Source organism: Drosophila navojoa, chromosome 2 (assembly GCF_054131105.1).
Source record: "Drosophila navojoa isolate 15081-1374.11 chromosome 2, UAZ_NAV_1.0, whole genome shotgun sequence".
In the NCBI taxonomy this organism is placed as follows: domain Eukaryota; kingdom Metazoa; phylum Arthropoda; class Insecta; order Diptera; family Drosophilidae; genus Drosophila; species Drosophila navojoa.
The window spans coordinates 11948434-11971544 of NC_142890.1; the positions used below are offsets into that span (position 1 = coordinate 11948434).

Here is a 23111-nt window from a genome sequence, read left to right on the forward strand (position 1 = left end):
ACATAAGACAATTCCAAATATCTATGGCACATATCTGTGTCTAGGTTTTGTACTTTACGGACGGAAATTGTCAAATCGATTTAGCTGTCTTCATGATGGATAATAGGTACTTGTACTTGATGAGCTCATGAGCTACATAAGTGGTTAAAAATTTGGCCATGAATCATATTGGGGTGCACACTTACATCGGATCCACGTTGGCCGTGGCCTCGTCCATGATGAGTATTGTGTTGTGCCGCAATATGGCGCGGGCCAGGCAGATTAGCTGGCGCTGGCCCATGCTGAAGTTGGCGCCTCCGTCGTGCAGTCTGTAGCTGAGGCCGCCGTTCAATGCCGATACGAATGTCTTTAGCTTGACGGCGTCTAGCGCCTGCCACAGTTCCTCGTCCGGCTGATGCTCAAACGGATCCAGGTTGTAGCGCAATGTGCCCGAAAAGAGAACCGGATCCTGTGGTATTATCGAGATGCGACTGCGCAACTCCTGCAGGCCCAGCCTGGCAATGTCATAGCCATCGATCTCGATGAGGCCCTCGTTGAGCGCCAGGCGAAAGATTGCCTGGACCACGGAGGATTTGCCAGCGCCTGTGCGACCCACAATGCCCACCTTCTCCTTGGGATGTATGGTGAAACTAAGACCCTTCAGCACATAGTGGCTGTGTTCACTGTAGCGCAATCGCAGATCCTTAAAGTGCAGCTGGCCCGCACTGGGCCAATTCGCGGGCAGATTGACGGCTGGCTCAGTCTCGTAGGAGGGCTCTGGGGGTATCTGCACGTACTCCAGGACACGCTCTATGCTGGTCATCTGGTTCTCCAGCTCGACTGTCTGCCGCATGCCCCACTGGCAAATGATGCCCAAGGTCATGGATTGCGTTATGGCCAGGCCCACATCGCCGCTGTAGTAGCTGCGATTGATCACCAGAAAGCTGAACGTAACCACCAGAATGTACAGCACACAGATGAGATCCGTCCAGAAGGCAAATGCCCTATTGATGCTCGCGTGCAGATAGACAGCCGAGGTGTGCTCATTTTGATAGTTGTGGAAGCCGCTCTCCAGGCGCTTGGTGGCGCTTAGAGCGCGTATTGCGGTGAGGCCCTTGAAGGTGGTGTTCGTGTAGGAGTAGATGGGGCTGCGAGCTGTGATTGAGGAGAGTCAGTCAGAGAGAGAATCGCTTTGATATCAATGTAGATTCCACTCACAAATAATCTCGATGCGCTTGAGGCTTCTGCTGGCGCCTATGTAGAGACGGCGGGCCACGTAGAGCAGACTGATCATGATAAGGGCTGGAATCAGCAGCCAATAGTTGGCAGTGCTAACGACCACAATCACGGCCAGGCCATTGACGAAGAACTCCCACGAGTCCATCATGGCCTGCGGCAGGGTGATGTCAATGGACAGAATGTCGCTGGAGAAGCGATTGAGTATGCGGCCCGAGGTTGCCAGCGTGAAGAACTGCATGCTGGCGCGTATGATGCCGTTGAAGAGGGCGTTGTGAAGGCGCAGGGAGATGCGCAGGGACATCATGAAGAAGCCAAAGGTGCGCACCATGTACAGAATCAGGGTGCTCACTATGAGCACGGCATAGAGGATGACCATGCGCATGCGAATCGCGCGCCGTTCGATTTTTGGCTCCGTTTCGTCCGGCTGGGTTTCCTCCCAGGTGGCCCTGTAAATTGGGTAGATGATGACTCAACTTGTCTTACAAATCGTAGTTTACACATACCACTTGGACAGAGAGATGTCCATGGTGGCCTCAAAGCCGCGCGCCAGCAGAAAGAGGAAGAATATGAGGCAGACCACGAAGGGGAGGCCGAGAACGGCGTAATATTGCTTGTAGGAGCTGAGCTTGACGGAGCCCTGGTGCTGCTGCTCCTTGTGGAGCTGCTCGTGCTCGTCCAGCTGCAGCTGGAGCTGCTGCTGGGTGAGCTGCTCGTGTGGCGGCACCTCCTCATAGATGCTATCGGCACGAACGGCGCGCAGTCTGGCCACCTCGTTGTCGTTGACCACGGACATGCGAAAGTGTATGAGCTTCTTGAGCGACTCGTAGCGACCCTGAATGGTGGCGCGTCCGCTCTCCATGAGCACCATGTGATCGGCATTGCGCAACAGGGACACACAGTGCGTAACCAGAATCCGTATTTTGTCGCTGAGGAACTCGTTTAGGCAATGCTGCAGGAGCAGTCGGCCGACATGCGTGTCCACGGCAGAGAGCGGATCGTCCAGCAGATAGATATCGGCTTTGCGATAAACAGCTCGGGCCAGGCTAACTCTGGCCTTCTGGCCGCCACTCAGACTGGCGCCAGACTCACCCACAATGGTGGCGTCGCCATGCGGCAGCTGATCAATGTCCTTGTCCAGCAGGCAGACCCGCAGCACATCCTTGTACCGCTGATCGTCGTACGGCTCCATGAAGATGATGTTCTCGCGCAGGCTGCAGCGATTCAGCCAGGGCTCCTGCGGCGCATAGCTGATGACTCCATTCAGCTCCACGCTGCCGCTGACGATGTCCAGCTCGCCCAGCAGAGCGGCCAGCAGGGTGCTCTTGCCGGAGCCGACGGTGCCCACAATGCCAACGAACTGCTGCTCCTCCACCTGAAAGCTAATGTTCTCGATGTGCCGCTGGCGCTTCTCCTGCCCGGGCGGATCCCAACTGGCCGTCAGCTCGTGCAGTGTGACGCTCTTGCGCATGGCTCGCGGATTGTGCATGCGTCCGAAGTAGTTGCCGTGCTGCAGGTCGTCGTCGACATCGTTGAAGTTCGCTACGCCACCGTCGGCGGGATCCTCCTGCTGCAGCAGAAAGTCCAACAGTCGGCGGGCAACGACATGCGTCTCCGCCCAGGAGTTAATGGCCATGGGCCACGCATGCAGCAGCGACTGATTGAGATGGTCATAATAGCTGGACACTATGAACACCTTCTGGGCGGTGACCACGTCGCCAGTGAAGACATAAGCGACCAGGCACAGAAAGAGTGAGAGCTTCGAGATCATGTCGGTGCACTGCAGCGCCGCATAGACGTACATGGAGCCACGGATGGCGCCCATCTCTTTTTTGCGCACGCGCGCTATGAGCTTGCCGAAGGACTTCTCCCAGGCGTACATTTTGATCACCTGCATCGCTGAAATGATCTCGTTCATCAGCTTGACGCGCTCGTCGCCGTATTCCGCCGAGAGGCGCTTGAAGCGCGCCGTCGCCTTGGCCGCCCACACCTGCAGCGGGATGAAGAGTATGATGGTGGCGATGCCCACCAAGGCAGGCCAGCCAATCACCTGGTAGATGATGTAGCCAAAGATCAGGCCCTCCAATGGGCCCTTCCACAGCTCGTGAAAGTAGTAGAACGTCTCATTGAACTGGGGCAGGTCGGTGGCCATGATGGCGATAGCGTAGCCGCTCATGCCGCTGTTATCGGCCGCCACGGAGACGCGCAGGCACTTCCGGTAGACGAGGCCGGCGCAGGCCAGGCGTATGCGAGCGCCCAGCTCGAACAAATAGAACATGAAGGGATGATAGCACAGAGCTTTGATGAGCGAGCAGAGGACCACGCCCGTTGCGTACAAGTAGGCCGACTCCATGGACTCGTTGTCGTTGCCCTCCGAGAAGAAGGACACGAGCCTGCCCAGCAGCAGAGGTTGCATGGTGCTAAACGAGGATAGCTGTGAGGAACGGCGACATATGTATGTATATCCCATTGGGCTTCGACTTACTGCAATGATATCTCCAACAGAGAGTAGAGAATGCAGATGGGCACAAAGCTCGTGCCATACGCCTTGAAGATCATGTGCAGCACATTCGGCTGCGGGCGCTTTAGCTCGCGTTCCCAGTAGCCCAGCAGAGAGTGCGACACCGCCGTGCTGTCCAGACTGGGAATGTGCGCATACAAGTCCTTGGGATCGATCGACTTGCCATGGCCCTTACGCAGAATCTCACGTGACCAGCTGACAAAAACAAAATGCAGATATCAGATAAGGATGGAGTTGGGCTGTCTGTTATGTCACGAGTCACGAGAGCGCGACTGGAAAATACCCTATAATCCGTTAATGCCACTGTTTTTGAGAATGCATTCTTGAATGAATACAAACTTTGCCTGAGATGGCAGATAAGATATACGAATATTTATGATGAACTGTATCTGGAATATCTATTAGATTACGCAAGTATAATAAATAATTAAATACACATTTCTTGGATGTATATTTATAGAGAGAGAGAGAGAGAGAGAGAGAGAGAAAGAAAGAAATATCAGAATTTCAGAATATGTGCAGTGTCATACCAAATGTGGCGAATGCTTTAAGCTAACCACATTATGATGGTCAGACGTCTATTTTAGGAAAACCCAGGGAGTTGTTGCAAATATATATTTAGTTAACATAATCTTTATATGGCATACAACAAGTCTGATGACAAATTTGGTGTCGTCAGACTTTAAATTGTCTGGAACTGTTGAATGCGGCTTAATGGAGCCAGCCAACATTCTAAAATGGGAGTTCATATTCCTTAAAGAACACTATATGTATGTATGTGTTATAATCAGTAAAACGAAGGCGTGGCTTTTACGATGATGGTGTAGAATATTTTCGTAGAAACTGCGGCAAGTTCTGCATACAAATTGACAGGCAAGCGTTACGACACTGTCATAAATCTGTAAGCGATTTGCTTTACTTCAATCTTTATCTTATCAACTTGACAGGCAGCAGCAGACGGCAGGCAGCAGGAGTTGATCGCGCCTAACATGATTTGATTCTGTAAAAGTTGTCCATACGAAATTTGAGGCACTGCGCGTATACGTAATACAATCTTGCAATGTCTGACACATCGCTGAATATATATGATCAAATAAACATTTGTTCATGGCAATTCGACAGAGATTCAGAGATCGCGCACTCACATAAAAAACCACTTGGATAGAAAATTGGCCTTCAGCACTGGATTTGGTTTGCGTGGCTCCTTAGTCGCGCACATTGTGTGGCATAAGCTTCAACTAAATCACTATCTATGTATATGTATATAGAAAATATATACATATATTACTTATATCACACGAGTATATTTCTATACATATTAAAGAGCGCACAGATCCTTTCGCGCGTGTGGCCGTCGCCTTTGCCGTTTCACTCGTAACTGATAGGGCGTGTGTGAAAGGCATTTGATTTTTAACTGAATGTTGCGCTACGTTCGCGAATCATCGGTATAAATCAATGATCCGAGCTGCCCTATCGCACCACTTGGTGGCAGTTTTATCTTAATGCCGCCTGACAGCGAACCATCAGTCGCACTGCAGTCGCAACCACAGCTCGCGACGCGCGTTACGAAAACATGGCCAGAGTGCCATAGTTTAGGTTAACAGCTGGATACACCTAGCTATGAGTAATATACACTTCAAATACCCTGTACACGGTTTAAATTTCTTAAATTGTGATTACGCAATCGTAGAACTGTGTGAAAAATGAACGGAAAAATATATTTGATTTTAATACAGATCGATATAGCTAATCTTTGTGCATATCCAAATGAAAAGTACTTATCTTTACAGAGTTTTCCATAGTAAAATATAATATATACACGTATGAAGAAGCCTCAACTTTTTTTATATACTTTATTTACAGGGTATCTATCAGTCGAGTACTCTGTACACTTGAACTTTAGCTGTCCACTTTAACCAGATATTTCCAACATATTTTACTACACTTTTTAAGTGTTGACAATTTTGATTAAAGCCCTTTCCGCTTAATAGCAAGAATTTTTTAATAAGTTTTTTTTTTTATCTGTTTGCTTCAGATCCGCGATATATATTGACCGTTTTATGACTAATATAAATATCAGCTAATAGCAGTTAAGGCATAGAATTTTAATTTATTGTTTGGTGTAATCATTCTCAGGCACTTTATTGTTTACATATATACATACATAAGTACAATGTCATTACTAGACTATATAGTATCTAGATTAGGTGTATACAGTAGATGTATAAAAAAAATAGCAGTAGATATAGTTTGATTTAAGTTGCATTTTGATTTGTGCAAATTGCTTTCGAGTTTTTATAGTTTTGTGAAGACATAGCGGAGGTATGTATACATGCACATTAGACATGTCTAACGAAAGTGTTGCATTCATAAATTCTTCATTCGAAATTTAAGTAACAAGTTAACAATATAATCACGCTTACATACATAAATTTATGTACACACTTATATACGGAGTAGGGGCTTTGACAATTACAAGTACAATACAGAAATTAAAGTTAAGTACAACATTTCGATGTACGCTCATAATACTTTCAGTTCCCAATGCTATACATCTTAAATAAGTTTCGCGCTTTTGTTGCTTTGTGAGTTATTATTGCGCTAATCGTTGTGCTCGTGCATCGCTGCCGTGATATTCAGATCATCGGCAGATATTCGCCCATCCAATAGCCGTTTGCTATAGCTCTCTTCCGCCGCCTGCATTAGCGCATTCGCCATCGATGTACCCGTATTGTTCACTAACTGACGCAAATAGCCGTCGGGCCGTTGCAGTAGCTCATAGGCATGGCCGAGCTCTCGCACCTCGCCTGCATCCATGACCAGGACCCGGTCCGAGTCCATAACCGTGTGCAGTCGATGGGCAATCGTCAGCACTGTACAGTTGGCAAACTTGGAGCGGATCGTTTGCTGAATCAGCTTGTCGGTTCTGCAAAATACATATGGAACACAATTACAAGAATGGACGGGAAAAGAATTCAATTCAACACGTACTCTGGATCAACATTGGCCGTAGCCTCATCCAATATCAGTATCCGGTTGTTACGGAGTATGGCTCGTGCCAGGCACACAAGCTGCCGCTGACCCACGCTGAAATTGGAGCCACCGTCGTACATGCGACAATTGAGACCACCAATGAGCGTGGATACATAGGAACGTAGCTCTACATCGCCCAGAGCCTTCCACATCTCTTCATCTGTGCGTTCATTCATCGGATCTAGATTGTAGCGCAGTGTTCCAGAAAATAGCACAGGATCCTGCGGTATTATAGAGATACGACTGCGCAAATCATGCAAGCCTATATGCTCAATATCGACATCATCTATGCGAATCATGCCCTCGTTGCAGGCCAAGCGGAATATTGACTGTATAATGGAGGATTTGCCAGCACCGGTGCGTCCCACAATACCAATCTTCTCTCGCGATTCAATGGTAAAGTTCAGATCCCGCAGCACAGGCTCCTCCTTTGGTGCATAGCGCAACTTAAAGTTAATGAACTCAATACGACCTTTGCTAGGCCATTCGGTCTTCGGTTTGAATTTCTCAGCTGTCTCCAATGGCGCCTCCAATGGCTGTTCCGTATACTCTAGCACACGCTCCACGCTGGTCATCTCGTTCTCCAGCTGTGCAGTTTGCCGCATACCCCACTGGCACATGCCTGTCATGGTGGTGCTGTGCAATATCGCCAACCCGACATCTCCGCTGTTAAACTCGTTGCGCAGCAGCAGAAAACTAAATGTGACGGCTGTTATATAGCCAATGCACAACAGGTCCGACCACAAAGCAAAGGCGCGTGTGCAGGAGAGGAAGAGAAACCAGGCGGAGGTATTGGCATTCTGATACTCGTGAAACTCGCTCTCCAGCGCGCTCTGTGCCTGCAGAGCGCGTACCGTGGTTAGACCTTGAAACGTTTGATTTGTCAGCGAGTAGATGGGACTGCGAGCTGCAAAAGAAACGAAGTCTTATGTTTCACATTAGCTAAACTAAAGGAAATTACTGGACTTACATATGCCCTCCAGTCGCTTGACGCTGCGACTCGTGTTCACATAAAGGTAACGTATGCAGCCTAGAAGGACGACAATCACAGCAGCGGGCACGAGCAGCCAATAATTTGCAATGGCTACAATGACCAGCACGCCGGAGACATCAATGGCAAACTGCAAATATGGAAGGGCTCGTTAGTTCATCAATAAATAACGTATTTGATAATAAACAAATAATTACAGCCAGACAATCCAACAGCGTGTGCGGCAGATCCGTATCCACAGTACGTATGTCCTTGGAGAAACGATTCAAAATGCGGCCAGAGGAGTTCGTATTAAAAAAGTACATAGTGGCGCGTGTGATTCCACGGAAGAGGCGATCGTGCAGGCGCAGAGAAATGCGCAAACACATCCTAAAGTAGCCAAAGGTGCGCATCAGGTAAACAATTAATGTGGCGGACAGAATCACGGCATAGAATACGACAAGCTCCTGGCGAACGTCACTCTCAATGTCCGCAGTTGCTGTCGGTACGGCACTGATCACTGTATCATTAACAGAACCCTCTGTGGTGGCATCCAGTGTGCCATTGACAGCTGCTGGCACAGCAAGTGAGCTGCCATTTAAAGCAATCTTTTCCTCCCAAATTACCCTATACGAAAGGAATATATGATTAATGAATAGTTCACTGTTTTCAGGTTTCTTCAAACTCACCAGCGGGAGAGGAAGTAGTCCACACCCGTGAGCATGATCCTCGAGCAAACGAAGAGCACCACAATCAAGCTGAAGAAAAATGTGCTCTCTAGGGCCTTGAAGTACGAAGCGTACACGCTGAACTTCACCGCGCCCACACACTGCTGCTCCTGGTTGATCTCCTCCACGGTTTCATCGGGCCGCAGCAACGTATTATGATGCTCCATGCTTTTCTCTGAATCACTGCGCGACATGTGACTATGAATGCTGTCCGTGTCGATCCCGCTCTCATCGTGAGAGCGTGCCTGCTCCAGGAACTGAAATTGGCGCGAACGCTGCAGCTCCTGATAGCTGCCCTGCGCTACAACCTTGCCGGAGGACATCAGCAGCAGGTGCTCCACATCGAACAAATACTGCAGCTGATGTGTGACCAATATGCGTATCTTGTTGGACAGAAAGTCGCGTATGCACTTGTCAAAGATGTGCTTGCCGACGTGCGTGTCGACGGCAGACAGCGGATCGTCCAGCAGATAGATATCAGCCTTGCGGTAGACAGCCCGTGCTAGACTCACGCGCGCCTTCTGACCACCACTGAGACTGACTCCGCGCTCACCCACCACAGTTAGATCACCCTTTGGCATTAGCTCCAGATCCCGTTCCAAGGCACACGCCTTGATCACCTTCTTGTAGCGCCGCTCATTGTAGTCCTCAACAAAGACAATGTTATCGCGTATTGTGCCCTCAAAGACCCAGGGCTCCTGTGCAGCATATGAGATCTTGCCATGCACCGATGCCTCGCCTTGATCAATGCCCACTTCGCCGAGCAGCACATGAAGGAGACTCGACTTGCCGGCGCCGACCGGGCCAACCACAGCAGTCAATGTGTGATCCTGAATGTCCGTACTGAAGTTATCGATGGCGCAGTTGGCATGGCCATCACTTGAGTCCCAAGAAGCAGAAACGTTCTTCAAGACCACGCACTTGTGTGGCGCATCTGGGCTATAGTCGCGCAGCCGACTGTGCTGCGTCTGTGTCATCTGCGGCTGACCGTTGATCAGCAGCGTGCCATTTACCTCCACATTCTTCAGTTTGTCCTCTCGCGTTACCTTGCGCTTGTTCTTGGGCCCCTTGGCATCCGACTCCAGTTTGATGGGCACCTCGGCCTTGTCGCCATCCAGCAGAAATTCCTTGCAGCGTTGCGCCGAGACCAGTGCTTCCGCTATGAACGTGATGGATAGAGGCCAAAAGTGCACCATGGAATCGTTGAGCATGTTGAAGTAGGAGGATAACATGTAGACCTTCTTGGCAGTGAGTGCATCGCCCAGGTAAACATATGAGCACAGGGCGAGGAACACAGACAGTGGAGAGATCATCGAGGTGCAGCTGAGAGCGGCATGAATGTAGGCAGTTCCTCGAATGGCGTTCACTTCCTTCAGACGCACCTCGGCAATGACGCGCGCAAAGGACTTCTCCCAGGCATACATCTTGATCACCTGTATGCCCTGTATAATCTCGTTCATTAGCCTCACACGTAAGTCTGTCCGCTCTGCAGTCATCTGCCGGAAGTTGGCTGCCTTTTTGGCAGCCCACGCTTGGAGCGGTATAAAACTGAGCATGAAGGAAACGCCAATGACAGCCGAAATGCCGATCTCGCGGTACATAAGATAGCCAATGAGCAACGATTCCATTGGCCCTTTCCATGTGTCATGCAGAAAGCAGAGGGCCACATCGAAGCGCCCCAGATCGTTGGACAATATATTAATGGCGCGTGCCCGTAGGCCATCATTTCTGTTGCTCTTGGACACCTCCAGGCACTTGCGGTAAATGAGGCCGGACAGTGCCAGACGCAGCTTGGTGCCCACTTGGAATATGTAAAAGATGAACGGGTGGAATGTCAGCACGGGCAGCAGCATGCAGATCACAATGCCGAACGCAAAGTAATAGGCCATTGACTCGGTTATCGTTGTCTGATCCGTGGCAAAATAACCAACCAGACCGCCCAGAAATAAAGGCATTAGGGATCTGTAAATTATAATCAAGGATTAGCTCATTCCAACAACTCCAATCACAGTACATACTTGCAACATGTTTCCAGTATGGAAAAGAGCAATCCCAAGGGCACGAATATGGCGCCATATGCCCGAAATATCATGCGTACGACGCTCGGATCGCTGCGCTTCTTCTCATCCTCCCACAATTCAGTGAACCTGCTCGTCACGCGTTCACTGTCTAAGGTCTTTCTATGTTGGTACAGCTCTTCGTCTGTGAGTGGACCTTCTAGACCCCGTTTGAACAAATCGCGCATCCACCTGAAATCACAAAATCGATAATATTAGATTGTAAAGAGAAATGTTGTTATGTATTACAAGTAAAAAATTAATGCTCTATCTATGCCTATTCGCATTTGTAATGTTGTCAATATCGAGCACCCACTGTACTTTGATAAGAATATAATATACTCTAATTACTAATTACATTTTAGGGTTTCATTAATAATTGTTGTTCGCATTTTGAAGGCCTTACATCCATTTAGTGTATACTTAACTAAGCTTCAAGGGGTTGCTAACGTCCCATGTGGTCTGTGTGACTATACCGATAAGATAGAGACCATTGTATTTTATTTTGCATTTCAACTTATGAATATCCTACAGCCAAACATTGTACTGGGTACACATTAAGTTATATTAAATATTGAAATAAGATTATTACTTTTTTACTGCATATACGATAAGGCAGACTTATACTACATGCTTTACAGTAGCAATTTTTGTACCCATGTATACTAAAATCGGAAGCGATAATGATCATTAGTAAACAAATGTGATAAGTGGATATGGAAAGTAAAAAGATTGATAGTCTGGCAATTGCTGCACATTCATTGTATTTCATATGATAATCTACTCGATTTGCCAATAATATTTATTCAATGCTTTTCTAATAAAAATGTCCCAATGTAATTCTAATCAAAATGAACATATGCGCAACTGTGAGCTGCTCAAATATACATATTGTGTGAATTTTTGTTATATATATTATGTATATACTATGTATATTATTCTAAGGCTCTTATCGCCCCATAGGCATTTTCTTTACTTATATTAATTTAATACATATGTGTGACGAAAAAACTGGCGAATGTCAAAGAGCAATAATCGGACGGTGAATAACCTCTATAAATACAATATAAATAAGCAGCATTAAAAAATTTCAAATTACATCTAAAGCAAACTATACATATGTACAGACATACATATTTTGTTATTATGACTTATTTATTAATAGTGTTGCCCATTTATTTTTACTTTACGTATTTATAGCCAATTCTGACGGTTTTTATTTAACTACAATATTACCTGCCAAAAAAAAGCTAGATTGACAGCACTGCATATTAGTAAGAAATATAAAAACACATACATATGTACATATGTACGTATGCACATACAAAATACATAATGAATGCATTGTGATGATTTTCCATTAACCAAACACTTACAAATGTATGTATGTATGTACATATATGTATATGTATGTATATTTATGAAAGTTGGACTAGCATTGGCAATCCTCAACTGCTGCACAAAAATAGTTTACATAGAAAAAATCTACTTATGCATGCATATGTATATGTATGAACTTTAGCTATACATATATGTATGTACATATTTCACAATGTATCCAGCATCGAGGTCTTGGACATTTGTGTTTGTCTCGATGCAAGTGTCGCAAAGAACAGTTCATTAGAATAAAAACGTCTATATGTTTATACATACAAAATATGTACATTCATATGTACATGCATATGTACATGTACAGCGCCAATTAAAGATTCTAGCACGTGCTATCGGGCTGAGAGGCCACAGTCTGTGAACACCGCACATTTTCCATATACATACATATATACATATGTATAATTTACCGTTAATGACTAACATGTTTGTCTATGTGTTGTGGACAGTGCAAAGGGGGAAGAACAACTACTTGTAACTTACCAAAAGGTCCATCGTGATAATATATTTGCACTTGAGTAGAGATTTTTTGGACGTACAGCCTTCCTTCTGGTGCGGTTCATAATATGGATGGCTTTCTATTAATTTTAGGCACAATTTATCACTTTTGCGTTCACCGTTACGCCACTCAATTACAAGTAAAACGCAAACCAAGCTATCGCTCTCTGCTCTTTGTATGCGGCTGCTTTATTAAAATTTTATGCACGCTCACTGTCACAGCAATATGTATGTATGTATGTACGTATATTGACGAAATGCACTATGTATGTATGTACGAATTATGTGCTTTAACAGTAATGCATATGTTTATGTATGTATGTACAAAATTATGCCGGCAACAACAACATAACCGCTGTAAACTGTCTAGGGTCGAGGCCAGCAGCAATTCTTTTGTGTCCGCTTCTCATATAAAATTAGCCGTTTGCTGCTGTGATTGACCTAGCAACAAACAAAGCAAACGCAGAAGCAAACGCAGAAGCAAACGCAAACACACTGCTACACACACAATCAATCGGGTTGGTTTTTACCGCACAAATATTGCACTTTAAATTTATTATTTGTTGCCGTTTGTAATTAATTAGAATTTACAACAATTACGCGAAGCCAATGTGTAATTGTAATGGACCGATGCACGTCTTCTCGGTCCGACTTCTGAAATGGCAATGGTGAGATTGACGCAAACGATAGAGCAAGAAAACTTTTGAATAAACCTCAGCCAAGATGAGAGAAAGAGAAAAAGAGCAACAATATGTGAGTGAGTGAGTGTGTTGGTGTAAACAGCTGCCCGAGTCGGGTGTTGACAATGCTGAGAGTATCAGTGGTTTCTCTCTATATTCGTAACGCACGACAAGCATTGAGCCACGGGCCATTCGTTTAAATATGCCGAAACAGGTTACTTTCCGACCATTCTATGAGTGGAATGAAATTAAATATAAATTCTATTTAAATTGACAAGTAAATCAAAATTTATTCATTTACTTTCGATTACATTTCAAGCTAAAATCAAATTAACATAAGTTTATTGTAATTATATTATATATAAGTCGATTATAAAAATACAAGTTTATTGTAATTATATTATATATAAATCGATTATGAAAATACTTAAGAAAGAGTAACTTCGCTTCGACGTGATACACATGAATCCTGTTTAGTTTACTCAAATCGGTTTCTCTCGCTCTCTCACGCATACCGACCACGCTCAAACATGTTTATATATGTGTGCGTGTGTATGACGGAATGAAACGGTCTCCGAACTGTAGATAGAGCGAGAAGAACGTATTTGTTTATCAACGACAATTTAAAAATTTGAGCGCCAACAATTTCCAGGCATTGTGAAATGGTTTGGCATACAATTTAAAAAAGCTCGTTTATATCAATAAACATCAAATAGCGGCCGTTGTGAGCTTTAGTATTAAAACGTGTAGAATCGGCAGCTGACAACAGAGATGTTTGAGATAATTCTGATAATGTTTTTCTCATTTCACAACAAAAGAAATGTTTTAGTTGACAATAAAAAATGAGATAAACTTCTTAATGAATGAGTGAAGTAACCAATTTTTTACATCATAAGCGATGAACATTTATTATGAGTAATTATAGATTAGCATTAATTCTCTGTGTAATTTATTTATTATTTTCTTTTTTTTGCATTTTGTTTTGTTTATAGTAAATTTGGTGAAAAATACATTTGTATGCAATATTCAAAAACCAAAACATGATTTACTTAGATGATGACAAACAACATGCCCATTTAATCTTCAATGTATTCGAATGGCTCTGGTGGCTCGGGCTCCTTCTCATCATCGTTCATTGGACCAAATGCGGCGACCGGTTCGACCAGTTCCTGCTCTTCAGACTTGCCCGTGTGCTGGAATACGATGATGCCGCCGATCGTGATATCTTTCATGGGCTCGTAGCTCTGGCCATCGACTAAACTCAAGACTTTCAGTTGTTGACGCAGGGCACGTGCCGGGTTCTGCAAAATTTCGAAATTGGGCTCGGGCTCCTTCTTTTCCTTCTTGTCCTTTTCTTTGTCAGCAGACGCGCTAGTGCTCGCTTCCTTATCCTTTTCATCAATCTTCTTCTCTTTTTCATCCTTCTTCTTGGGCTTGGTCTCCTCCGCCGGTTTGTCTTCAGACTTCACTGCAGTTTCCGATTTCTCATCTTCCTTTTTGCTGCCTGCAGCGGCGCTTTCCTTGCTGTCCTCATCAACATCCATTTTCTCGTCCTCCTTCTTGTCGGCATTCTCGCGGCGTTTCTGTCGGGCTGCAATCGAGAGGACAGCTGTGGCTACCTTCTCGCGCTCCTCGCTCTTCTTTTCCTCCAGCGGAGCCGGGTAGGCGTACAGTGATGGCTTCGCCGCCGATTTGTACTCCATCTTGGGCATCTTCAGATCTGAATTCAGGCCAATTACACAGGTGGGTGTAAAGGCAAGGGACAGGGTGTGCGCCAGCGGGAACCAGTACCAGTACTGGGTGAAAGCCAGCATGCCTACCACAGCCTGCAGATTGGTGTGTCCTGTGCGAGATTGCAGCGAGAGCGTGGCGTTGCGACCGCCAGCATCAATGATACCTGCAAGCAGAGATAAAAAGCAGTCATTTATAAATGCAGCCGACTTTATATGTATATGACGTTCACTCACCCTGTGCTAGGATGGCACCATATTTAGCCATAACATCCTCGTGCTTGTTGCTGATGACCTCAGCATACAGCTGGCGGAAGAAGGTGCTCTTGGGGCAACTTAAGTCTGTGTGTTGTATGAGGATCATAGCGGATGCAATGAGCGCACCCTGACGGACAAAGTTCACAGGATCGAATTTAACCATGGGCTCCAGCAAGGCAATTGCCTCGCGCAGCCCAGTGCCAGCGCAAGCGATACCCAGTGCCATGGCTGCACCATAACGCACATGAGGATTGTATGATTCGGCCAACAAACTAACCACCGACGGGCACTGCTCCGGCGTGCGGAACAAGATGAAACCAATTGCTGTGACAGCGGCGCGACGCACATCGTCGTTGACATCAGAAACGGCCACGTGAAGCAGCTTGCGGATAGCCTTGTTACTACCCGTGCCATTGTAAGCCATAGCCAGGGTGTACATTCCCGAGCGACGTAAGACGGGATCTTTGTCGGTGGAGAGGCTGGTGACAAGGGCATCCGCCTCTTCAAGCCGTGCAAACATGGTCAATGAGATGCCTACGGCTAGGCCGCGCAGAATCTTTTCGTGCTGTGTCTCCTGGGCATAGGACACCATATCCTCAATGGCCTGAGCATTTTTGGAGCCCAGCATAACCATGCCCATAGCGATGCCAGCTGCCTCGCCGGTTACAGCATCGTCCTGATACAAATTGAATTTCAGCTGCTCGTACAGATCCTGGCGATGGGTGCCCATACCGGCCAGGCCTAAGCCAAGGCAGCCACCATGGCGCACATTCTCGTTCTGGGCATCCTTCAGCTGCTGCAGCAGGTAGTCGATAATATTGGCGCCATGATTGGCATGTATCAGACCCAGGGCGTATAAGGCGCCACCCTCGGAGTAGCCAGAGCTGGGACCCGCCTCCTTGGGCAAATAGCTTTGCATCAGTGCCAGCGAATCCTTCTCGTGTCCGCGATGAATGACACCCAACGAGGCGGTTGCTGTTAGCTTCGCCCAGTTCGTGGCACGCGCCAGCCAATCCAGATTGTCGCGCAGGAACTGATCCGACGTGGTGCCGCTGTGCATGAAAGCATTGGCAATGACAGTCGCTGTGTGGCAAATCGAGACGCGCACCGCCTCCTTGGTGCCACGCAATATCTGCAGATCGGCGTGATTGCTGCGTATGAGAAACTGTAGTTGCAAGTCAATAGACACTTCGCCGGAGAGGATGGAAATGAGTTTCTCAATGTTCTTCTGATGCAGCTTCTCCATGTCGTTCAGCGAGTCAATGGTGCGTTCGATCTTGCCATCGCCTGTGAAACAAGAAAAGGAGATTTATAAATAAATGGGAAGCGATTGCAAGTCTGGCATGGAAACTTACCTTCCTTATCGTCAGTGGTCTCCATGCTCTCGTCGCTTTGCGATTTAACCTTCTCATCATCAGATTTGCCAGTGGTATCACTATTTCCAGCTGTTGTGCCTTGGGGTTTGAATGTGCTGGGCAACGCTGTGGGTATGGGAGCTGTGTCCCTCAGTGCCTGGAGTACATTACCCAGAAACTCTTGGGTTGCCGACTCGTACAAATCGAAGGCAATTTGATAGGCCATCAGATTGTTGGCCTCCACCGGAGAGCCAGTCAACTTGTCTAGCATTTCAGCAACGGCTAGCGGATCTTCCAGGAAGATGAGACACTGGCACATGTTCACATAGTCCGGCACGCCCAAGTCTCGATAGAGTCCGACCAGGCAGCGCAGCACCTGATTGCGGAAACCCCGATTCTGCAACAGCGACATGGTCACATTGTAGGCATAGGCCAGCATGCCGCGCACATCGTCCGATTTCATGATGGACACTTCGAAAATGTCCATACGACGCGTTTCCAGCGCAATGCCGAGAGCCTGGCGGTATTGATTGTCGTCCAGACAACGCTGAATCATGCGATTGACAATGCCCTCCAAGCGCTCATCCACGGGCTTCGCCTCCTTTGGATTCTCAATGAAATCAATGCGTTGTGCAATATAGAAATCAATGCACTTGGCAATGATTGTCTCAGTGTACTCGTTGCGGGCATTCACATCGAACAGATCGCCAGCGCCCAGCGCATATGTGAGCGCATCCTCAAACGAGCCCAGATGATAGAATACCTTGGAAGCAACCATGCCAGCCAGCTTGTTCTCCGGGAAGGTCCTGTCCTCGTGCAGCATTTCGATCTTTTCAATCGACTCGGATATTTCAGGCCAGAACTCATCCACAATGTTGTCCAGCTTCTTCAAGGCGAACACCTTGAGATCTGGCATCGGTTCATCAAGTAGGGATATTATCCCCGCGGCGGATGTGAGGCTCATTTTTTGCTTGCGTTGTTTTTAGTCCCCAATAATAAATATGTTCTACGAAAGTGTATGTAACATATGAATAATTTGAATCGAAAAACTGTCTGTTTACAATATAGACAAGTAATTTTTTGTGTGTACTTACCAATGGATTGCAGTTTTTAATGTTACACAGACTTTTCTTTTATGCCGAAAAAACGCTAAATCACCAAACGGTGTAGTGTTGAATAATGTTGGCTTGTGTGTATGAGTGCTGCAAGTCACACATAGTGCGGTGTTGGTAATGAAATTCTTATCAATGAGTGGCAGCCCTATATTCTATTGTCATCGATAGCTATCGATATATAAGTTAATCGCAATTTAGCATCGCAGCAACAAAAACGCGCGAACAAATAGCACAAGCAAGCAAAACACAAAATTCTAGTTTGCTGCGCTGACGCACCTATTTACCGCATATAATTGTAAATAAAACTAAAACTAAATACGAGAGCAACAGAATGATGTTCGAGGACCAACGTATGTCTGTAGATTCAACCACACCAATAAAAGGCGCAGGCAGCTTAAATTCATCCGGCTCATCGATTTCGATGGACATGAAGCCGCTGAACAGTTGGGCCCAAGAGGTTCGCGCCGAGCTGGGACAAAGCGATGAGGTATATATAATGCTTATATACTCTCCAGCTAGTTTGCTGATTAGTTAGTATCTCCTTCAGGCCTCGTCATCTTTTAACAGCAGTGCCGGGAGCACAGCTGCTCAATCAAAACGTGAAATGACTCTGGAATTCCTCGACGGCAGCAATGAGGAGAAGTTTGAGCGTCTAGTCAAGGAAGAGAAATTAAAAACGCCATTTAAGCGTCGACACTCCCTAACGCCGCCCACACTCAGCACTGACAATAGTCGCTCCAACAGTCCAAATAGCAGCGCTTCGTCCGCAACTAATGAAGCTAATCAGCATGCCAAAACGCATCACTTCAAGGGTCACAAGGAAGAGAAGCGTGTGCGCCATAATAGTTACACCTCATCAACATCATCCTCATCCTCGTACACAGAGGCAGATCCGGCCATTTTGTCCCGCCGTCAGAAGCAAATCGACTATGGCAAAAACACAGCTGCCTACGAAAGATATGTGGAGACGGTGCCCAAGAAGGAGCGCACTCGCGAACATCCCAAGACACCAAACAAATTTGGCAAGTACAGCCGTCGGGCGTTTGATGGATTGGTGAAGATCTGGCGCAAGCAGCTGCATGTCTATGATCCGCCCACAGCAAAGGCTTCAAATACCTGCGAAGCTGACTCGGATTCTGACTCAGATTAGAGCTGTTATATTTATATTATGAATAAACATATATTTAGGGATAATTGGGGGGATATTGAAACGATGGTACAAAGTCGGCAAAAGTTAAAATCTCAATTATTGTTTGTATTGAATTAGCCTTAAAAGACTGCTAGGGGCAGCGTATGTTATGTTATGTTAACATATTTTCAAATGTTTAATAAAATGGCGTCGTTTTGATCTTGAAATATTTCGTGAGGCTCTTTATGTATGTCTTCCAAGAAAATGCGAATTGACACATTTCATGGAACTTCCCACTGTCAAAAGGCTCACTCAATCGTGGGAATTTCAATGGGAAGAACCCTGTAATGCAAGGAGCAGTTTCGTTACTTTTAATGTTAACTAACAGCTCTGTTGTGACGTCACATTATAAAAATGAGCACTGTTATTCGATTTGAAACTTGGCGGACTTTTAGATCTGGTAAATGATTCAGAGTTAAGAAATGATTTAGACTAGCACAAAAATGGTCAATCCTTTTTTTGATTTCCTTCCAATCGATATATGTATATATAGGTATATACATACATACAAATGTATGTACATAAAATACCGGCTAAAAGTTGATGGAAAGAATTCACACAAATTGCCATAAACAAAATTGTTTGAATGCAAGTATTAGAATATTGGTAGTTGTTGGTGTTATATGCGAGTCTTTACAAATAAAAGATATCCACAGTACACTACGTACATATATACATACGTACATTTCAGCAACAAGTGTATATACGCACACATTCACATTTACACAGTGAAAAGAGTCAGGCAATAATAAGTCTGAATTCGCAAAGAAAAATTACCGAAAATTTTGCTCTGCTGAGAGCACAGATTTAGTTTATTAGAAAGTTGACGCTTTCTGTGGCATCACTAGTGAAGGGAATTTGTTGCATGCTGTACAAGTTACTTGCGTTTGTTATAATTCGGATATCCATATGTACATATATTCATACATATGTGTACATATCTGCTACATATTCCGCCGTTTGATAGTAGTTTTATATGCATGTATACAAACAACGTCAAACACGCGAAATCAACGAGCGCTTTTTATGGCAACTGTGTGCAGTATGCTTGTGTGTGTGCATATACTATACAGTGGACCCTCGGATAATAAACAAATCGTATAACGCACACATAAAATATCAGAGGAAGAGAAAAATAAGAGAGCCATAATATCCATTAACCATTGAAAAACATAAAAATTGTGTTGTTTCAAATTGAAACGTGTAATAATTGTATTTTTTTTTTAAACCTGGAACGAAATTTGTTCGTTAACCGAAGGTCCACTATACTCGCGCGAGCTATAGATAAGTTGCTCTCTGGTTTTATAGCGGCCGGTGAGTGACTCCCGATGGGGGTCTATAAAAGCCGGTCGTTTACTAAAGCGCTCAGCAGTGTTGCTTGATACTTTGTACAGTGCGCCGGCAATTTTCTACAAATCAAGAAGTAAGTGGTGACCTATGTATATATCTATGTACGGACGTACATAATATACAAGTTAAATACGTACATATGTATGTTCATATATCAAAGTGTGTGTCAATTTGTTTTTGTGAGCCAACAAAAAATACTTGAATTGTGTGGAAAAAAACTAAATGAGAAAAAGAAATACATACATACATAACTATAAGTTATGTCTATGACATCACAGGATTATATACATATGTACATATGTATATGTATATGCATACATACATAGAGCGATTTTTAATTATCATTCGAATGTTTTTTTGCTGTGTTCTTTTGCTGAAATAATGGAGCGCGTCTAATGATCGTTTGTTCTCTGTGCTCTTCTAATTATAGAAAACCAAAATGGATTTCTACTATTTGCCCGGCTCCGCTCCCTGCCGCTCCGTCATCATGGCCGCTAAGGCTGTTGGCGTTGAGCTGAACAAGAAGCTGCTGAATCTGCAGGCTGGCGAGCAACTGAAGCCCGAATTCGTGAAGATCAATCCGCAGCACACGATTCCCACGCTGGTGGACAATGGCTTTGCACTGTGGGAATCGCGAGCCATTCTGGTCTACCTGGTGGAGAAATACGGCAAGACCGATTCGCTCTATCCCAAGTGCCCCAAGAAGCGCGCCCTGATCAACCAGAGATTGTACTTCGACATGGGCACCCTGTACCAGAGTTTTGCCAACTACTACTATCCCCAGCTGTTCGCCAAGGCACCCGCCGATCCCGAGCTATTCAAGAAGATCGAGACTGCCTTCGATTTCCTGAACACTTTCCTGGAGGGCCAGACCTATGTCGCTGGCGACTCACTCACCGTCGCCGACATTGCCATTTTGGCCACCGTGTCCACCTTCGACGTGGCCAAATTCGACATCAGCAAGTACGAGAACGTGAGCAAGTGGTACGAGAACGCCAAGAAGGTGACCCCCGGCTGGGACGAGAACTGGGCCGGTTGCTTGGAGTTCCGTAAATTCTTCGATTAAGCTTCATTCCGTGTCGAGTATTATTATATCCATAATTTATGCATACAACTAACTCATAAAACGATTTGATATCGTCAATTGTAGTGCGCTAATTTTTTGCATCAAGCGAGACCGGTACGAATGATATTTTTGCTTCAAATAAAAGAGTATTCGTTTTGATTGAGTACAATTTAAGAGATACAACTTTTTTGGCTCTTTTTTTTATGTTATTCTTCAATGCGCTCTCAGTGAACTGAAGAGCTTTTCACATTCTCTTTTGAGCGTTAGTGTGAGGTTGTTGCTGTAATTTTGTCCGCCTTCACTCAAATTTTACTGTTTGTTTTGTATGCATTTATTTATGGGTGTGTGTATGTATGTAGCAACACCAGCAATTGATTTTCGCACACACTCTTACCTTGCGTTTGTCGCATACTGTGACATGTGTATGTGTGGGCATCATTTTTATGGGTAGACTATTTAAATTTGACTCGCCTGCTTGCAATTTCTACACTTGCTTACACACACAGACTTGGCTTGTGTGCAAGCCTACATACATACATATGTGTGTGTGTAAGCTTGTGTGTGCTTTCATATTTGTCCACGCTCGAATTCTCTTTGTAATTCGCTCTCCTTTTGCTGCACTCATCAAATAGCGGGCGGCTTTACAATATCTCAATTCAGTTGCAAAAAGTACAGTTGGCAGGAAACGTACGATAACGAGTGAGTAAAAATAAAGAATTAATTTAAAGTGGACAATGTAAATTAAAAACAGGGTATAACAAACCCGTATTGAATGTCCTACATTAAATACTCTTAAAAGCAATATTTGCTCAACTGGAAAAAGGAACGGATTAAAATTAAAACCGCAGTCAAAATATAAAACTTAGTAGTCCAGGTTATTTTTGATCTATTTGGTATTAAACTGTTATTCAGTCGAACTATTCATACTGTGAATTCATGTCGAATATTCTTTTTTCTCTTTGGAGAAATATCAGATAAAATAAATTTAATACTTCATATAACATTTCTTTTTTTTGAGAAAATATGTTGGACTTTTACTATATGCTATATTCGGCGCCCTGTCGCTCCATTCTGATGTTGGCGCAGGCTCTGGGCATAGAGCTGAACAAGAAGCAAGTGGATCTGGATGCAGGAGATCATTTGAAGCCCGACTTTCTAAAGCTGAACCCACAGCACACGATTCCCACATTAGTTGATGGCGACTTTGCGCTGTGGGAATCGCGTGCCATACTGTTATATCTGGTGGAGGCCTACGGCAAGGATGACGCCTTGTACCCCAAAGATCCGAAACAAAGGGCCGTCGTGAATCATCGTTTGTTCTTCGATCTGGGCACATTGTACCAGAGCTATGTCTACTACTACTATCCTCAATTGTTTGAGGATGTCAAAAAGCCAGCTGATCCTGAAAATTTTAAAAAAATTGAAGCAGCTTTCGCCGCGTTCAATACATTGTTGGAGGGCCTCAAGTATGCAGCTGGCGATAAGCTCACTGTGGCCGATTTCCCGCTCCTAACAACCGTTTCGACCTTCGAGGTGACTGGCTATGATTTCAGCAAGTACAGCAATGTAACCAAGTGGTATGAAACAGCCAAGAAAGAAGTGCCCGGCTGGGAGGAAAACTGGGAGGGCTGCTTGTATTACAAGAAATTGTATTTGTCGGAGCTATAATTAGAGTGCCAGATAATCCAGAGTATATGTATATATAAAATAAGATATGAATGCCATAATATTATATAACCTCGTATCTGAAATAAACAAAAGTCAACGACTTTTCAGACCCTATCTTATCACTATTCATTTGTTAGAGCACTGTGAGGGCAAGTGCTGATACCAGAGAATACACTTTCGCGATAAGATACTGAATTATCTATCTTTACATTGATACACCTCCAATTGCCTTAATGTGGGGCTTGAGCTGAAAACATGGCAACAAGAAATTAGTTGAAATATGTGACAC

At 45.0% G+C, this 23111-nt stretch overlaps 6 protein-coding genes across 6 annotated transcripts in view; 3 read left to right on the top strand and 3 right to left on the bottom strand.

Moving 5' to 3' along the window:
• The window catches only part of LOC108659276 (putative multidrug resistance-associated protein lethal(2)03659), a 6173-nt gene extending 1069 nt beyond the window's left edge, over window positions 1–5104 (bottom strand). The window contains exons 1-5 of the mRNA XM_018112122.3: window positions 4882–5104; window positions 3701–3931; window positions 1722–3635; window positions 1198–1664; window positions 186–1134 (exon numbers count right to left, since the gene is read on the bottom strand). Coding sequence (XP_017967611.1) covers window positions 186–1134; window positions 1198–1664; window positions 1722–3635; window positions 3701–3931; window positions 4882–4955 — 3635 coding nt within the window. The 5' untranslated portion in view covers window positions 4956–5104. The remainder of the gene's footprint in view (window positions 1–185; window positions 1135–1197; window positions 1665–1721; window positions 3636–3700; window positions 3932–4881) is intronic.
• A 735-nt stretch (window positions 5105–5839) lies between these two features.
• rdog (red dog mine) lies at window positions 5840–13093 on the bottom strand. The gene is made up of 7 exons (XM_018112121.3): window positions 12397–13093; window positions 10486–10716; window positions 8429–10429; window positions 7958–8366; window positions 7740–7890; window positions 6728–7676; window positions 5840–6662 (listed from the first exon to the last, which is right to left on the bottom strand). The coding sequence occupies exons 1-7, from the start codon at window positions 12474–12476 to the stop codon at window positions 6338–6340; spliced, it is 4146 nt and encodes a 1381-aa protein (XP_017967610.1). The 5' UTR covers window positions 12477–13093; the 3' UTR covers window positions 5840–6337.
• Window positions 13094–14038: 945 nt separating this feature from the next.
• On the bottom strand, window positions 14039–17679 carry Rpn2 (Regulatory particle non-ATPase 2). Its single transcript, XM_018112123.3, has 4 exons — window positions 17529–17679; window positions 16435–17440; window positions 15059–16366; window positions 14039–14988 (listed from the first exon to the last, which is right to left on the bottom strand). The coding sequence occupies exons 2-4, from the start codon at window positions 17396–17398 to the stop codon at window positions 14168–14170; spliced, it is 3093 nt and encodes a 1030-aa protein (XP_017967612.1). The 5' UTR covers window positions 17399–17440; window positions 17529–17679; the 3' UTR covers window positions 14039–14167.
• Window positions 17680–17735: 56 nt separating this feature from the next.
• Slbp (Stem-loop binding protein) lies at window positions 17736–18905 on the top strand. Its single transcript, XM_018112125.3, has 2 exons — window positions 17736–18036; window positions 18097–18905. The coding sequence occupies exons 1-2, from the start codon at window positions 17881–17883 to the stop codon at window positions 18697–18699; spliced, it is 759 nt and encodes a 252-aa protein (XP_017967614.1). The 5' UTR covers window positions 17736–17880; the 3' UTR covers window positions 18700–18905.
• Window positions 18906–20028: 1123 nt separating this feature from the next.
• Window positions 20029–21333, top strand: LOC115564434 (glutathione S-transferase D1). The gene is made up of 2 exons (XM_030388733.2): window positions 20029–20161; window positions 20519–21333. The coding sequence occupies exon 2, from the start codon at window positions 20528–20530 to the stop codon at window positions 21152–21154; it is 627 nt and encodes a 208-aa protein (XP_030244593.1). The 5' UTR covers window positions 20029–20161; window positions 20519–20527; the 3' UTR covers window positions 21155–21333.
• A 143-nt stretch (window positions 21334–21476) lies between these two features.
• Window positions 21477–22947, top strand: LOC108659280 (glutathione S-transferase 1-1). The gene is made up of 2 exons (XM_018112126.3): window positions 21477–21853; window positions 22173–22947. The coding sequence occupies exon 2, from the start codon at window positions 22178–22180 to the stop codon at window positions 22820–22822; it is 645 nt and encodes a 214-aa protein (XP_017967615.1). The 5' UTR covers window positions 21477–21853; window positions 22173–22177; the 3' UTR covers window positions 22823–22947.
• Window positions 22948–23111: the final 164 nt, after the last annotated feature.